Source organism: Arvicanthis niloticus, chromosome 13, assembly GCF_011762505.2.
Source record: "Arvicanthis niloticus isolate mArvNil1 chromosome 13, mArvNil1.pat.X, whole genome shotgun sequence".
In the NCBI taxonomy this organism is placed as follows: Eukaryota; Metazoa; Chordata; class Mammalia; order Rodentia; family Muridae; genus Arvicanthis; species Arvicanthis niloticus.
In genome coordinates this window covers 50869660-50886917 of record NC_047670.1, presented here as the reverse complement: position 1 = coordinate 50886917, position 17258 = coordinate 50869660, and the positions used below count along the sequence as shown (strand labels likewise).

The window sequence follows — 17258 nt, the reverse complement described above, 5'->3', positions numbered from 1 at the left end:
AATCCTTATTAGCCAGCTGATTTAACATGGTATATAGTCTCCACTCTTAGTGGAGACTAAGTGTTTTTTATCAATACTTAAAGCCACCCACTATATACCTGGTGGCCAGACTTTGTGTCTGATCACTGTGAACCAGCAGTTGGATTAGATACTGGAACATTACTGCCTACAATCTTATTTTCTACACTGCTTGGATAATCCTGTTGCTTTTAACCTTTGAACCTTGTATCTTAAACAGATTGATTGCCTTCACACAGGATCACTCTCAACAAGCTCATCTATTCACCATGACAGTTATCCATTGCTATGAAGAATAGCATCTAGTACATGGCCACAGTTCCTTTGGTCTGAATGTGGCTTTGGTCTCTATGGGAAAGAGTGTGCCAAAGATGGCCGGTAGTGAAGGATGGGTAAGAGGGTTTTTGAGCTCCTAAAGACCTAAGACAGAGACATACATCAATAATGCTATGTATGTTTTCCTCCATGACAGGTAATAAGGAGCAATATAGACACCAATCTAAGCCAAGCACAGTTGCCTGGCCACTGTTTACCCTAGATGGGATGAAATCTTGTGTCCTGTCCAGCTGCTGGCACTTCTAATCTTTAAAAACTAAAAAGGGGTAATTGTGCTCTTCCCCCAGCCTTGAGCAGGCCTGAAAGCCCTTGTTTACCACAATAAACCAAAAATAATAGGACCTAGGTGGAGTTACCCACCTTGGCTGCATGTACAGCATGCTACAGGAATTTAGGAGAATAATTGCCCACTGAGCTTGTCTTGAGACATCTCCAGCTGTGACAAAGCATCGGTTCCCCCACCCATCTCTGGCATTGACTAAGAATGGGTTCCCCCACCCATCTCCTCCTGAAACAAGAAGGAGTTTGGTGGTGGGGCTTTCCCTTTAAATTGAGAGCTGAACATTAAACTTTGATCCTTGATCAGAATACTTTGTCTTGGCTTCATCTTTTCTCGCCCTCTGTCCCTTTTTCATTTCCAGCCCCACTTTTAGGAGAAGCCAGTTGGTCTGTGGCCACAGGCGGCTACAATCAGTAATATGAAACGTGCAGAAACTCCATAAATTCATGGAGAACGAACAATACATTTTTCAATGACTAGTGTGTCCCCAAAGAAGTCAGGGAAGAAATGAGAAAGTTTCTAGAATTAAGTGAAAATGAAAGCACAAGTTACCAGAGTGTCTAAGTTACAGGAACATTTTGTGTGTGTATGTGTGTTGCATGCGCATGCTCATACACACACACACACACACACACACACACACACACACACATAATGTATGTAATTTTAAAACTTAAACACAAAACATCCTTTTCCAAGCAGCCACCAAGATGGCTGAAGTGGAGCAGAAGAAGTGGACCTTCCACTAGTGCCAGATTGCTTATCATGGTGTGGACCTCACCAACAGCTGGACATGTCCTAAGAGCAGCTGATGCAGTTGTATAGAGCCCACCAGAGGCGACACCTGAACTGTGGCCTGCAGTGGAAGCAGCACTCACTGCTCAAGCACTTGAGAAAGGCCAAGGAGGTGGTGCCACCCATTGAGAAGCCTGAGGTTGTGAAGACCCACATGAGGGACAGGATCATTTAGCCTGAGATGGTCGTCAACATGATGGGTGTGTACAAGGGTGAGACTTTCAACCAGGTGGAGATCAAACCAGAGATGATCAGACACTACCTGGGTGAGTTCTCCATCGCCTACAAGCCTGTGAAGCATGGTCAGCCCAGTATTGGTGCCACCCACTCTTCCCAATGCCCTTAAGCAGCCGAGGCCCATAAAGACTGAGGGTTTTTTTTGGTCCCTGAGGGGAGGTGGGGGAGAAAGAAACAGAAAACAAATAAGAACCAAAGGAAGGAAATACACTCCCTTTAACTCCAAAACCAAAAAGTAACTTGGTGAAAAAAAACTAGAAGATGAAAAAGTCTCCCGTGCTCATGGGTGGGCTGAATCAGCACATGGAAAAGGCTGCATTGCCTAACAAAATGTATAGATTCAACACAATTTCCATCAAATATAAGTGACATTCTATTTGAAATAGTAATTCAAAAATTCACATGTAAGCATAAAAAAGCACAAATAGCTTGAAGAATTCTTTTTTAAGAGTTATTATTTATTTATTTAATGTATATGAGTACACTGTAGCTCTCTTCTGACCCACCAGAAGAAGGCATCCAATCCCATTACAGATAGTTGTGAGCCACCCTGTAGTTGCTGGGAATTGAACCAGGACCTCTGGAAGAGCAGTCAGTGCTCTTAACCTCCAGGGCCTTCTCTCCAGCCCTAGCTCAAGGAATTCTTAGCTGTGCTGGGTGAATGACAGGACTGCATCCTCAGCTTCAGTTCTGAGCCACTGTAACAAGACCCATAGACCAATGGTGTAGAGGGGGGACCCAGCAGTGCATACATACAGGAACATGCACCTCATTTGAGAAAACCCCCAAAAACATATACTGGTGGGGGGAACAGCCCCTTTAACAAAAACACCTTTAAGATGAATCAAAGACCACAGTGTAAGGCTTGAAGCTTTGAAAATCTGAGACAAGGCACATCAAGACACAGGCAGAGATAAGGGTTTTCTGACAAGACTACCACAGCACAGGGAACAACCACAAGACTGGTCATATTACTGTAGAGTGAAAAATTATAAGACCATTTTATGAAATATATGTAGACTTTTTCTCTGCCCTTAGACCTCAGCAGAAAAAGTGCAGGTTCCAGAATTCGGAACTGAATGTAAGATTTTAGGCCTTCACTGCCCTGGGACACATTCCGGGTGGAGGACATTATCCCTGAATCAGAGGACACTTGCTGGATTAACATTCCTCAAGCCTCAGGGTGGGGAAAGCTGAAAGCAAGAAGACACATTCCTAACCACAGAGAAAGATGCAAGTCATCTAAGTGGGGCTATAGCCGGAACAAGTGTAAAATAGTTAATCTAAAATAGTTGGTAATGACAGGGTAGGGCACAGTGACATGGTAAAACTACATTTTTGAGAAGAATGAGTGTGCAGAGTGATTTTCACATGGCTCTAAATCATTTAGGGTGAGTTCCTCTGAAATGTTCCACTAATTTTATGTTATGTATCCTTGACACACCTTAGCCCCTTCCTACTCCCCTGGTTTGTGGTTTACTCCTTTAAAAACCCTCCTCAGACTGACTGGCTTTGTCAAACTCTACTCCTGCACGAGTGTGCAGTTTGGCCGCTGGCTGCCAGCTCTCTTCCCTAATAAACCTCTGCTGATTGCATCCAGGTATGGTGTCTTGGAGTTTGTGGGTGGTCGCGACTTCCCGAGACTTGAGTAAGGGTCTCCCGAGTTTGGAGGCCTTCATTACATGCAATTAAAATGCTTCTTTCTCTATAGGAAAAGAAAGAATCACAAGAGTGGAGACACGATTAACCCAATGGGAAAATGTATTTATCTACTACACATCAGCTAGCAGATTGAAGAGCTGCGAATTTTATGTTCCAAAATATCAAATCATCCAATCAATAAAAGAGCTACAGGAGTAGAAATATGGACAGATGATGCAGGGACAGAAAGATGATGGAGGGGCAGAAAGATGATGGAGAGATGATGGAGGAATGGTGGAGAGATGATGAAGAGATGGTAGAGAGATGATGGAGAGAGGATGGAGAGATGGTGAAGAGTAAATGTAAGATATGACAATCAGAGGGTGTAAAAAACTTAGGGAATACAAAAAAAATGATTTAAGGTGTATGGGAGAAATGCTTCTGATTCTGAACCCTCACTATGTTACCGCTGTATTAAGCTTCAAAAGTTCAAAATTTTACTCTTAACCAATAGAGTTCTGATCCACTATTAGTGTAACTCTGATAAAGCCTTCCACTGTACGATCCACTATTATCATAGTCACAAGCTCGAGATTTTAAATTTCCCATGGTTGGTTTCTAAATATAAACTTAAAAGTGTTTCTCATTAAAAAGGTACATCTAATCTATATGCATCCAGCTTTCTGGAGAGAGGAAAGAAGTCCCTCTTTCACAATCTCCAGTCATACTACAAATCATGACCAAGGGAGCTCTTGCCCCTTCTGTCTTACAGAAGGTCTGTCTTCCCTGAGCTCACCTTAAGGATTCTTCATGCTTTTAACCCAAAATCATATTCCAAGTGTCTACTATGACACAAAGGTATGAGTCTACTGTGTTTTCTACAATGTGAGTTTCAGTATAGATTACAAACAATGATGTCTTAGTCAGGGTTTTTATTCCTATACAAACCATCATGACCAAGAAACAAGTTGGGGAGGAAAAAGGTTATTCAGCTTACACTTCCACATTGCTGTTGGTCACTAAAGGAAGTCAGGACTAGAAATCACACAGGGAAGGATCTTGGAGGTAGGAGTTGATGCAAAGGCCATGGAGGGTGCTACTTACTGGTTTGCTCAGCTTGCTTTCTTAGCAGCCCTGGAATGATACCACCACAATAGAATAGGCCCTCCCCACTTGATCACTAATTGAGAAACTGCCTTACAGCTGGATCTCATGGAGGCATTTCCTCAAGGGAGGCTCCTTTGTCTGTGATAACTCCAGCTTGTGTCAGGTTGACACACAAAAAAAACAACCAGTACAAATGATAATACTAACATGTCTAAAACTTACCTCTTTGTGTAAACTTAAAAGCTTCCGTGGCCCTACGAAAGTAGAGGATCTTAACCTCCTCATAACTGATAAGGGTGAGACCTGCATGTTCCTCAGGGAAAACATCAAGCCTGATGGTGACCCAGATTGAGTCACTCCACAAATTGTCTAAAGAACTCCACCCATGGGCTGGAGAGATGGCTCAGAGGTTAAGAGCACTCTCTGCTCTTCCAGAGGTCCTGAGTTCAATATCCAGAAACTACATGGTGGTTTAAAGCCATTTTAATGAGATCTGATGCCCTCTTCTGGTGTATCTGAAGACAGTGACAGTGCACTCACACACATAAAATAAATAAATCTTAAAACAAAAAGAAAAAAGAACTCTGCCCATACAACCAGGAACATTTGCATTCCACTCTTTTTGTCAGCCTTTGCTCTTCACACAAGGCTAGCCCATTCATAGGGCTGAGGATACTAATCTATTTGTCTTCTAGCCACATGCCTTCTCCTCTGCTTCTACAAATGGGATTCTTGAAGTCTTTGGGATGACAGTCAACCAACTGCTTCTGCACCCATACCTCCCAAGCTTGAACCCAGCCACTCCTCACCCTCCCACCTCATGCCATTCCTCTTCAGCAGGAAGTAGCCAGATCTGAATGGGAGCCCCTGGACATAAAAGGTTGGGATGTTAGGCTGGAAACCCTGCTCCTCTTCTGAACAAGGCAGGAAATGCCATCTGCTTCTCCTTCCCCCAACTCTGCCTGCTCAGAGAAAACTCTGGGGTAACTTGTCATCACTGTTCATCTCGGAGTTTCGGGCCAGGGGCTCAGTTTTTGACCATGAATAGACACAGGCCGACCTCCCAGATCACATGTCATCACTCCACATCCTAGAACCATAAAACCTTCTTGCTTTAGCCTGGATGTGTAACTTCCCTGACCTCCACCTATGACATCGATGAATCCACCTGAGAGCTGCCTCCTAATAAACCTGCCTTTATCTACTTTTAATCTGGTCTAATCTGGCCTATGTTTGCATCACTGAGAAAGAAAGAACCTATCAGGAAGAAGCTTCCACCTCCCAGCAAGCTAAGGCTGAGCTGCACTATGGAGGTAGTGTTGTCCCCACCAAGTACCAAACACTTCTCCTTAGCTGTGCCAGCCCCCAGGGGTGATCCTAATCCCTTGGCCATATCAGTTAGAAACATCTTCTCCCTAGGCACAGAGCCCAGGAACTCCCCCTTGTCATGAGACTTGTTGATCCACAGAATCTGCCTTTGTAGGTTTCAAGAGTGAGGTGATAGCCATTGTATCCATCTTGATTCTGTGTGTGCAAACCCCACGCTTCCCCATCCTACTGATGATCCAGTATCCCTCAAAAACCCAGCACTATGCTTTTTTTGTACATTTATTGAAGTTTTCCAACTCCTGGGTCTCATTGCATTGTAACCCTGTGACTGAGTTGGGTTCTTGGCTTTCTAAGAGGCTGGTCTTGGCAAGATGGTGCCCTGGCTGGAGGGTAGGACATGGAGATGTTGCTGGAAGGGAGGCCAGCAGGCTACTGAGGTTCCTGGCCTAGACTTGACAATATGGCCAGGGAGGCATAGAGGGCACATGTGAGGCCCTGAGAGGTCGGTTCCCAGTGCACCTGGGGGGGTTTCACCTGCAGCCTTAGGCCACATTCTTCTAGCAAGACCCAGGTGGGAGCCTCCTTATGCCAGCTGTCCCCAAGGAGCCTGGAGGGCAGGGACACAGAGCACTGCTCCTCCCACGGGGTGCTCTGTTCCAAGACGTGCTCCACCTACCAACAGAGGAGGATAAGAGGTTATAGATGCCGCCTGTAGTTTGTGCCCGAGGGAAGTAGCACCTTCCCAGGTCAACCTCGATGTCCCCAGGGCCCCATTGCACCCCCAAACCCTGGTCCTCTCACCAACTCCAGCTGCTTTGACAGTACAGTCGACTCCATAGCATTAGCCAGCAGCTGCCGCTGAGTTTCAGTCAGCACTGGGGAGAGATATGGGCTGAGAGAGGGTTCCAGAATGGCCAATATAGAACCCAGTCCTCCCTCTCAGTCCTCTACCAACGCCTCCTTGGGCTGCTCACCATTCAGTGCTCCCAACAGGTAATAGATGGGAGCCGCGAATTTCAGCACCACCTTTCCAGAAGGGAGGACCAGACACTGAAGGATGCAGCCTGCTGGCCCGTCCAGAGGCTCCACCTGCCCGCCACTCCACAGGCCCTGCCCTAGCTGAGATAGAGAAAGAGTAAGTGAGGCTGAGCAGGTTCGTCCAGACCCTGTCCACTTCCAACATTCCCACTCACTGAGGTCTCTAAGGCTTCCAGGCTGGGCTGGTCCTGTAAAATCTTCCCGATGTCCACTAGTATCTGTTGTCTCAACTCCATTTCTAACCTCTCCAGTTCTAAGGAGCCAGTCTTCACCTCTGCATACAGGCCTTGGAAATCTTTGCTGAATTCTTCCTCTTCAGGTATTATATCTGGAGGGACAGAGGGCAGTACCATCTGATGCCCATGAGGTCTTGGGGGAACATCAGTTAGGAGGGGTAGGTCCATGGAGCAGATGCAGAAGCCGTGGAGTTCCAGGGTGGTCAAGGGGTTACTGACCTGACATGAATTGGAAATGCCCACTGATGAACTGTAGTGCAGCGAGCAGATTAAAGCTATGGTGCCTCTGGTCCCCTCCTCTTCTGTGGCCTAGGCAACAAATCAGGATGGCAGAAGGGAAAGAGCTGTTTTGTACAGTGACCCAGGGACCATTGTCTTATGTCAAAGAGGGCTGAAATTTTTCCCTGGACCCTCGCAGATCCATCCCTCCTTCTAATGACAGCCCAGGGCAGACAGAAAGCTAAGCCAGCCCAGCAACATCACCTGATTTGAGCCTTACCCATTGTGTATACATGTGTACGTGTAGCCTGTGCCCACCTCATGCCCTGAGCACAGAACACCTCAAAGCTAAGGGGTATGCAGGGCCACAGGGTCTGGGGCCTTACCTGAGGAGGGCTCAAAGGTCCTCTGTTTCTCATCTGAGACTAGAAGGATATCTGTCAGCAGGCAGAAACAAGCAGATCATCAATACCTTATCCCCAGGGCTCCTGGGACCTCATGAAACCCTGCCCCTATGACCCACATCTCACTTCCTGGCACACTTTACCATCTTGTCTGGGAGATCATGCAGCCAGATACCCACAGCATCTCCTGGCTAGCTGAAGCCCTTCTCTGCCACAGAGTCTGGACTCTAGAGACAGTCCTTTGCCACTCACCCCATGTAGAGCCAATGAGCAGTTTGGCCACTTGGAATGCAAGGATGCTGCCTGCAGGAATGGTCACCATCTTCTTCTGGATTTGGTGGCCCTTGCCTTCACCCTGAAGGATGGAGATGGGTCCAGGCATGTAGAGTGAATAGCTATGAGTGTAGTGTTGGTGACAGGCTTGTCATTGGTAATGGCTGATACAACCTTTAGCAGTTCCAGCTAACTAGGCAAGTGGGGCTATGGCTTGCTTCTGGAGGGGCCTTAGAAGAGTCTTCCATCACTGCCTGGGATGTTGCCCCTGGCTTCTAAGATCCCTGCCATTGCTCTGTGTCCAAGTAGGATTCAGCTTGTGTTAGGGTTAGCATAACATACCTGGAAAAATGAGGCTCCAGGCAGTGTAAACTTGCCTGAGCCCTCCTGGCTGTGGGTCTCAGTGATCTGCACCTCCTCCTCTGTCTGCAGCACCTCGGTGACAACAAACACATCATCCCCACGGCTCCGAAGCTGTTGCAGGATTTTATTCTCAGGCTGCTGCAGGTGCCTACAGAAAGATTGCCAGGGTTTGCCCACCATGGACTAGCCTCTCTCCTTAACATCCTGCTGACAGGTGAGATGGAAAGGCTAGGGAATCCAGGAGTCTGTGGATACTAGGCTTGGGAGCCCTTCCAGGGTGTTCCCCACATTGTCTAGGTGCTTGTGAGGGTAATGACAAGTTCAAACAGGGAGAAGTGGGCACGTGTGTCTGTGGCGGGACTCCATTATGTATGACACTTAAATGCTCCAAGTCCACATCACTCCATTTCCATAGCAACCAGAAGCTCAGCCTGAACCAAGGGACTTGGGCCCTTCCTTGATATCCTGATCTTCAGGATACAGTCCTGGCAACCAAGGTTAACATCCCTCCCACCTGACATTGTTTATACTGCTCCCTTCCTCTTGGGCTTCCCTCGTTTGCAGCTGAGATACATTGCCCCAGAAGCCTTCTGATGCCCAGAACCCAGCAACCTTCCCAAGAAGCATAGCTGCTCAAGGTAAGAAAGCCGTCATCCCTTCCAGGGCTCACCTTTCACGCTGCATGATCTCCCAGATGTTCGGATTCACACGTAGTATACACACACTCATGGAGGCACTGGAACTGCCAGACACTGCAGCCCCACCAGAAATTCTCCCTTCTCCCATGCCTGACAATGTCACACTTCCCTGAATGTTTCCATCGATGACATCAGAGACTTGGAAGTGGTCAGTACACTCCGGTTCTAAAACGAGAACAGCTCTACAGTCAATTCCAGTAGCCACTGCCTTGTCTTTCCTCTGCAGCAATGGGGCCTTTAAAGAACTCCTCACTCTGGAAATAGGGCCAGAGGAGTAGAGGTGAATGTGCCCAGTAAGATGGCATGCTGGGCTTTTCCCACTCCCTTGTTTTATTCAATCTTGGGGCTCAGGATGGGGAGGAGGTGAGTGGGTAAAGAGATACCTGGTTCTGGAGCACTGGGTTCCAGGATGTCCTTGATTGACAGGTGGACACAAGTATAACGGGGTTTCCAGAACCATGAACTTGAAATTCTCCTGCTCAGGAGGCAGTAGGGCCTGAAGCTGATCGAATTCCAAAGGGAGTCCACTGGGATGAGATCTCCTCTGCTGCCACCCACCTCCTGGATCACACTCTTGACTGCTCTCTCAAAGGCTGATGGCATGATCCTGGGGGCAGAGGGCAGAGGTTCATACTTAGTTGCCTCCAGCACTCAGGAACCCCACCCCTTCAGAGTAGCCTTGCCTTGTTAGTCCTGGCACATCCTGCCTGACCAACACAACACAGAGGACACTGGTCACTTTTTGGCTCACTTATCTGTCTCTCCCTGGGGTCTCCAGCACTTGACCAAGGAGGAGGTGGGAGCCTGTAGCAGCAGGTCCTGCACTATCCACACCAATAATTACTTTTGTCACCCTTGGTCACCTGCTGAAGTCTAAGATACCCTGTTATGCTCCCTGGCTGAGGGCCAAGGCTGGGAAAGAACTGGAGCCCCCACTTCTAAGGGACTTGGCACAGGAGCCCACAGCAAAGCCACGGTTCAGTGGTTCCAGGGTTCCGTGGTTTCCTGCAGGGGTCTCGTGTACAACTGAGTTACCTGACCTCTTGAACCTTCATGGGTCAGAGGCCAAAACAGGCCTGAGATAGACAACCTGTGCAGTGTGGAGCAGCAGTTACACCCCAAGACACCAGGTCTCTGGGCTAAGGGTGGAGAGTGAGGCAAGAAGGCCCTTGGGGATCAGGGAGGAACTTGTGGGCCAGGGTCTCAGCATTCAGCCCAGAGGCCTAAAGAGTCCCCCGGCCCCACGCCACCTGCACATTCCCCCTGACAATGTCAAGCCCAAACCAGGCTGGTCCCACCCTATTGCTAGGGGGTGGCCTCCATAGAGGCTTTGCCCTAGCTGCAAGGGTCTCTTCAGTCTGTCTTGTATAGTGTGGCTTCTGGAAGGCTGAATCCCCAACTTAACAAGTAGGCATCCAGGACACAGAGTAGAGACCACATCAGTGCAGGGGTGTCAGGGCTCTGGGAGGGGCTGAGTATCGGGGTGGCTCACCTTGATCTTCACCCCTGCCGAGGTATTTGGGCTCACCAAGTGAAGCAAGAAAGTGCTGGGGTGACAGGGAGGGGTCTCTTGTCTGTTCAACCCAGGAGCAATGGGAGCCACCAGCAAGAGCAGTTCTCTAGGGTTCAGGACACAAAAGTGAAAACTTTAAGCTATAGCCGGAGGCATTCAAGGAGCCTTTCTTCCCAGAACAGCAGGGTGTGGCCTGCCCTAGCCTATACATGTTTGAACATACTAGACTCCCAGAATCATGCACTTTTAAATGGCTGGAGTATATGTCATATGAATTGCTTCTCAATAGAGGCATTTATTTTAAAAGGTCTGGACTCCCAGGGGGCTGTAGAGATGGCCCAGCAGTTAAGAGCATGCGCACTCTTACAGAGGATTCAAGTTCTGTTCCTAGCACTCACATGGTAGCTAGTAACCAAGTTCCAGAGCATCCAGTGTGTTCTTCTGCCCTTTATGGGCACCACACGCACATGGCACACAGACACACAAGAAGACAAAGCATAAAATAAAAATAAAGAATCATGTTTTTAATAAGTCTGGAGCTTAGTAGAAGCACTCAATCTAGCTGCAGGCTCCTCAGGGCCATAGTGGTCTGGTATCAGGTGCTGTGGACCTACCCTCAGCACACAGTTCCTTAAACCAACCATTCCAGATTTCTCTTAGGCTTTGGAGCACTGTAGCTTGAGCCCCAGGTTTAAGGTAGGGCTCTTGAGAGTGTTCCTTCTCCCAGGCTTGGCCATGGTAAGAACAGGCTGCTGCCAGGTCCAGGTCCCTTCATTGACATCTCCCAGCTCTTCAGGCATGGGATGTTTGGAGCCTGTCCAACCTTTGAAGACATATTGCTAGACAGAGCTGTTCTCTCCCAGGACCCCAGAGATCAAGAAGCTCATTCCTATTCTGACTGTAGAGATTTGAAGGCCCTCTGTATTGGAGGAGCCCATACATGTGGTGCTAACCTGGTGTGGTCTCTTCATGATGAAGACTGGGCACTGGTCTGGCTGGGAGCTTGCCTGGTGCAACTCCTTGTTCACAGTTTGGGACTTTAAAAATAATCAGAAATGACAAGTTCTGGGTTTCTTGGCTCCTGATTCAGACAAAAGGGAAACATCATATTGTATTGACAAAACCCCAGAACCAGTTCATCAGGTAGAGGGTCTCTGGGGCTTTGGGTCCACCTTGAGCTCTGATTGAATTCATTTCCTGGTCATGAGTCCATCTCCTTGCTGGTTTCAGTAGGAGGCTCCTAGGTGTGTAGGGTCCAGTATAGATGTATGTTTTTACTTCAGCTGTCAACTTGATCCTACCTAGAGTCACCTGGGATGGGTGGCTGAGACTTTCCCCTGAGCTCAGGGTCAGAGAATTCCAGAAATGCCCCTTCCCAGGAAATGACACAGACGAGGTAGGTGTGAAAACCCTACATCCCCTTCTCTATACCAAAGATGTCTCCTCACCAGGAGCTGCCAATGAATGCAAAGATTAGGATGCAAGATTTGCCTAGATTAGATTGGCCTGTGGGCGTGTCTGTGGGGCAATCATCTTCAATGGTGATTTATGTGGGAAGGGCCAGCCCATTGTGGGTGGTATCATCCCTAGGCATCCTTAAACTTGCTTGAGCTGTATGAGAGAACTATGGGAGAATAGACCTGGGAGTGAGCCAGGAGACAAGCCAGCAAGCAGCTTTCCTCCATGGTATCTGCCACAGCTTGAGTTCTATTGGATAACTATTGGATAGTTATACAGCTTATATCTCTGGTCCTCTGTATCTAGCTGTTGATATCTTTTTCTCAGGACCATCAACTGTACTGCACATATGTAATCTTTAATAAAAGCAACTAAGTGGATTTAAAATGCAAGGGCCCAATGTCAGAGGCAGGAACAAAATTATCAGTGGTTCTAACAATGAAGAAATGAAGGTAGTAAACTAAGGAGAGTTAGAAGTTAAACCAAGACTCAAACTATCTTTGGGCTTTCTCTCTCTCTCTCTCTCTCTCTCTCTCTCTCTCTCTCTCTCTCTCCTCTCTCTCTCTCTCTTTCTCGGCTAGTCCCTCCAGTGACTTTGCCATTGAATCTTTTATGACATTCCTCCCACCCCCTGAATGGTCTCCAGTATGTACTTCTCAGTTTTCTACACCCTTAGGTAACACAGAAAAAGTAGCTGTCCATTTACACACATACACGGATGGGCCTGCTGCCAGTTTCTCTCATCTTGGGAGCACACATATATGGGGTTTCTTGAAGGACACTTCTCAACTTTAGGTGTATGCACCCTAAACTCCACCCTCTAAGGTGGCTTCTGGGACTTGGTTTAGATTCAAAAGTCCCTTGTTCCCTACATTTGGGTAATTTCCACTTCTGTGTCTCTTGGGTGGGGATATCCCAGGAGTCAAGGCCTGCTGCTAACTTAGAGATCAAAGACAAGGTCTGGCAGCCAGGCACAAGGCAGGTGTTCCACTGTAGTGGACCAAGCCACATTTCCAGTGGCTGAGAGTACTTGCCAAGACACTTTGGTAAGCTTGTGTGGGGTGCTGAGGCTCAACATGGGAAGGAAGATACATCGTAGCTATTTACTGGTTTTTTTTTTTTTTTTTGGCCTTGCAGAATGGTAGGTGATCTTGAGCTTGAGGGGGTTGCTCAGGTATCTGGCTGCTCTCCAGTTGGCATGAGGTGCACGTGCTGGTCTGAGTTATGTGAAGTCAGGCAGTTACTCCATCTACTTCAGCAGAGGTTGGGATGGCCAACAGCACCAGGAACAGCCTCTGTTACTTTGTTTACTCGTGTGGAACCTCTGGGGTACCTGGGTTATACAGATCACTAAGTGTAGGCCACAGTTCCTGGTGTCTGATATGGAAAGCTTTCAATCAAGCCATAATATCCTTATTAGCCTGAAAAGTCATTTTTGAGGTGGGGGGAGTCAAGAGCCAGGGTCAAGGGAATGGGTGTCCCATACAAGAGGGGTGTTCCAGGTTTGGAACAGGGCCAGGACAAGGTGCAAAACCCAGACAGCTCCAGTTTCCAAGGGAAATTTAGTCAAGGTCTCTTTTTAGGGTTCTGTTCATTCTCTCTACCTGCCCTGAGCTCTGGGGACAGTGTGAAGAATGGAACTTCCAATTAGTCTCTAATATCTCTGACGGTCCCTGACTTACCTTAGAAACAAAAGCACAATTGCTGTCTGATCCAATTACCTCAGGCACTCGGGATGATATCTTCTAATATCTTCTTGGTTACCACAGTAGCTGTTTCCTGCTTGGTGGGGAAAGCCCCCAACCCATCTAGAGATAGTATCTACAAACACTAGAGGGTATCCATATTTTCCTGGCTTAACTTCTGCAAAATTGGCCTCCCAATATACTCTAGGCCTCATTGTGCCCTTCCCCCATTCTTGAGCAGGCCTGAAAGACCTTGTTTACCACAACAGACCAAGTGATAGAATCTAGGTGGAGTTACCCACCTTGGCTGCACAGGAACTTAGAAGAATAACTGCCTGCTGGGATTTCCTTGAGATACCTCTGATTGTGAACAAGGACAGATTCCTTCACCCATCTCTGGCCAAAACAAGAAAGGGTTTAGGAAGGGCCTTTCCTTTAAATTGAGAACTCAACATTAAACTTCAAGCTTTGATCAGAGAACTTTGTCTTGGCTTCATCTTTTCTCCCCCTCCATCCCTTTCCTGATTTCCAGCCCCCTTTTCAGGTGAACCTGCAGGTGGCTACAGGTGGCACCAAAATGAATGGCCTGAAAACAGTGGAGCAACTGAGAAATGTTGTCTTAGGTGGAGCTCCGTGGAAAACAGAAGACAAAGAGTTCCCGAACTCTTGGTGAGCAATGAACAGCATTAATGGTGGCTAGTTAAGGCTGTGTTTGCAGGAAGTGTGTTTAAGGGGATATATATGGTCTGGGATACGGTGTAGACCCAATGCTGACCTTACCTAGGAGGTGACAGCAAAACTTGGGACTGGAGAATTCCAAATAGGCATTTGTCCCACAGCCTAAGAGCTGCCCCAGGTGAGAGGAGCAGCTTAGAAGGAACTGGAAAACTAAGAAAGCAGGGCACTAAGGAGTAACTATCAATAGCGCTGCTATACCTCCTAAAGAAAGAGATGAAGAGATAGATCTTGAATATGAGAGGGAGAAAGGGTTTCAGAAAAGCAGTTGTCCTCTCTCTGAGCTGTGTCAGCAAAAACAGAAAGTTGGCTTAAAATTGGTAACTCAAGGTTGGAGTCATTCAGAAACCAGAAGTGTAAAAGATAATTTTTTTTGTTTTTTTTGAGACAGGGTTTCTCTGTGTAGCCCTGGCTGTCCTGGAACTCACTCTATAGACCAGGCTGGCCTCGAACTCAGAAATCGGCCTGCCTCTGCCTCCCCAGTGCTGGGATTAAAGGTCTGTGCCACCACCGCCTGGCGTGTAAAAGATTTAAAACAATGTCCTTTTAATGAGATAATAAAAGGTACACTAAATAAATGCATTCATAAATAACAACTGGCAGCCTGACTTTGTAACATGAAAGTAATCCACTTGGTGTTCATTTTGGAGATCAATTGTTTACATTGTTGAAAGTTGGTTTTATTTTCCAGGATGGTGGTTATACTCTAACATTGTAGGGGAGGCTTAGAAATATAGTTAAACTGCCAGTTTACTATTGGCTGCAGTTGGCAGTTCAGTCATGAGTTTGGGATTTTTTGACTCACCCATGTTTATGGTTGAGAAGAGGATAGAGCAGGTAGAGTTGAATAAAAGTGTTAAAAACAGCTGTGGCACACTATGGGTCTACTGCCCCCTTCACACAAGCTTTATTTGATACTGTGGTAGAAGCAAATGTAACTTCCCAAGATTGGAAAACTTTATGTAAGGCTACTTTATCAGGAGGAGATTACTTGTTCAGAATGGCACAAAACAAGTAAGAGAAGCTCCAGGATGAATGCTCAGGCAGGCAATGCAGATTGGGATCTTAACATGCTTCTAGGAGAATGTCAGTATGAAGGTAATTCTAACCAGGCTGAACTGCCTGCAGGAGTGTATGCACAGATTGCAATGGCTGCCCGCCATGCTTGGAATCAATTACCTACTAAAGGGGATCTTAGTGAGAATTTATCTGGTATTAAAGCTCTGATGAACCATTTCAGGAATTTGTGGACAGGCTGCTGAAAACAGCTGGTAGAATTTTTAGAGATCCTCAAGCAAGAATTCCTTTTTTTACACAATTGGCTTATGAGAATGCTAATGCAGCCTGCCATGCAGCTATCAGGCCATACAAAGCAAAGACAGACTTATATGGATACATTCTTCTTTGTGTTAAAATTGGGCCCTCATACAATCAGGTCCTAGCCATGGCTGCCGCCTTACAAGGGACCACTGTACAAGTAATACTTGCACAGAACCATAAAGATGAAAGATGCTTTAAATATGGAGATTTAAGTCATTTTAAAAATGACTGTCCCAGGAACAAAGGCACGAGCAAACAATCAGGTCACTAAGGTCACATGCCAGAAATTTGTCCTTGGTGCAGGAAGCATAATCTTTGGGCCAGGCATCAGGATACAGGCTGAGATTAAGAACATTTACATTTGAATTAAGACTATGCATAGAGGGGGTGCAGCAGAAGCTTGTGTGACAGACATTCCTTTTGTCTTGGTCATCACGACCAGCTTCTAGAAAGTTATTTTCTGAAATTTGTTTATTGCCTTGCTTGTTCCTTGGGGAGGGGTCAGCCTCAGGTCCAAAGACATTCACAACAGACAGTTTATGGGCCAGGAGTTGTAGATAGTGATTATTCTGGAGAAATTAAAATTATGCCTGCTTGTCCCCCTCCCATGGCATTATAACTGTAACTGCTGGCAAAAGAATTGCTCAACTTGTTTTAGTTCCTTAGCATATGTTTCCTCCCAAATTTGTTAAGAATGATGTAGGACAAGAGGGCTTTGGCTCTAATGTGTATTGGGCTCAATATGTTACTAGCAAGAGACCTAATCTTAAGCTAAAAGTTGAAGAAAAGTCTTTGAAGGATTAATAGATACTGGGGCTGATGTAACAATTATTGGAGGACAAGATTGGCCTTCAGCTTGGCCTTTATCTGATACTCTCACTCACCTTCAGGGGATTAGTTATGCCAATTACAAAAACAGAGTTACAAACTTCTAACTTGAAGAGATGAAGAGGGCAATTCAGGACAAATTCAACCTTATGTCATGCCACATTTGCCTATAACCCTCTGGGGAAGAGATCTCTTGTCATAGATGGGTCTTACGATGTGCAGCCCTAATGAAGTAGTGACTAAACAAATGCCAAGACAAGGATTTTTGCCTGGCCAAGCACTAGGAAAAGAAGGACAAGGTATTAAAACATTTGAAGCACCTAAGCCTCATTCTAACATTGGAGGCTTGGAGTATTTTCCATAATGGCCACTGTCTTGCCTGCATCCCTTTCTGATAAAATTCAATGGCTTAATGATGTCCCAGTGTGGGTTGATCAGTAGTCTTTATCTAAAGAAAAAAATAGAAGCTGCCTCATTGCTTGTGCAGGAGCAATTAGAGGCCGGGCACATAATAGAATCTCAGTCACCTTGGAACACTCCAATATTTGTTATCAAAAAGAAATCTGGAAAATGGTGATTGCTACAAGATCTCAGAAAGGTTAATGAAACCATGGTAGCTATGGTAGCTTTACAATCTGGGCTCCATCTCCAGTAGCCATTCCTAATGGGTATTAAAAAACAATAGTAGATTTGAAAGATTGTTTCTTTACTATTTCCTTGCATCCTCGGGATTGTAAAAGATTTG

At 46.4% G+C, this 17258-nt stretch overlaps 1 protein-coding gene and 2 pseudogenes across 1 annotated transcript; 2 read left to right on the top strand and 1 right to left on the bottom strand.

The window, feature by feature from the left end:
- LOC117719263 (maestro heat-like repeat-containing protein family member 6) overlaps positions 1-17258 on the top strand; it is a 53055-nt pseudogene that overhangs the window by 22196 nt on the left and 13601 nt on the right.
- LOC117718639 (small ribosomal subunit protein uS19 pseudogene) lies at positions 1345-1775 on the top strand (annotated as a pseudogene).
- LOC117718638 (gasdermin-D-like) lies at positions 6173-9577 on the bottom strand. Its single transcript, XM_034516482.1, has 9 exons — positions 9358-9577; positions 8947-9139; positions 8256-8424; positions 7893-7995; positions 7623-7673; positions 6937-7109; positions 6718-6862; positions 6545-6618; positions 6173-6415 (listed from the first exon to the last, which is right to left on the bottom strand). Exons 1-9 carry the CDS (start codon positions 9575-9577, stop codon positions 6173-6175), a joined length of 1371 nt encoding a protein of 456 aa, XP_034372373.1.

Coding starts and splice junctions, on each gene's coding strand:
- LOC117718638 (XM_034516482.1), bottom strand. CDS start 9,577: ATGCCATCAGCCTTTGAGAGAGCAGTCAAGAGTGTGATCCAGGAGGTG. Junction 8,425..8,946: donor GAGATCATGCAGCGTGAAAG/GTGAGCCCTGGA, acceptor ATCTTTCTGTAG/GCACCTGCAGCAGCCTGAGA. Junction 7,996..8,255: donor CTGGAGCCTCATTTTTCCAG/GTATGTTATGCT, acceptor TCCATCCTTCAG/GGTGAAGGCAAGGGCCACCA.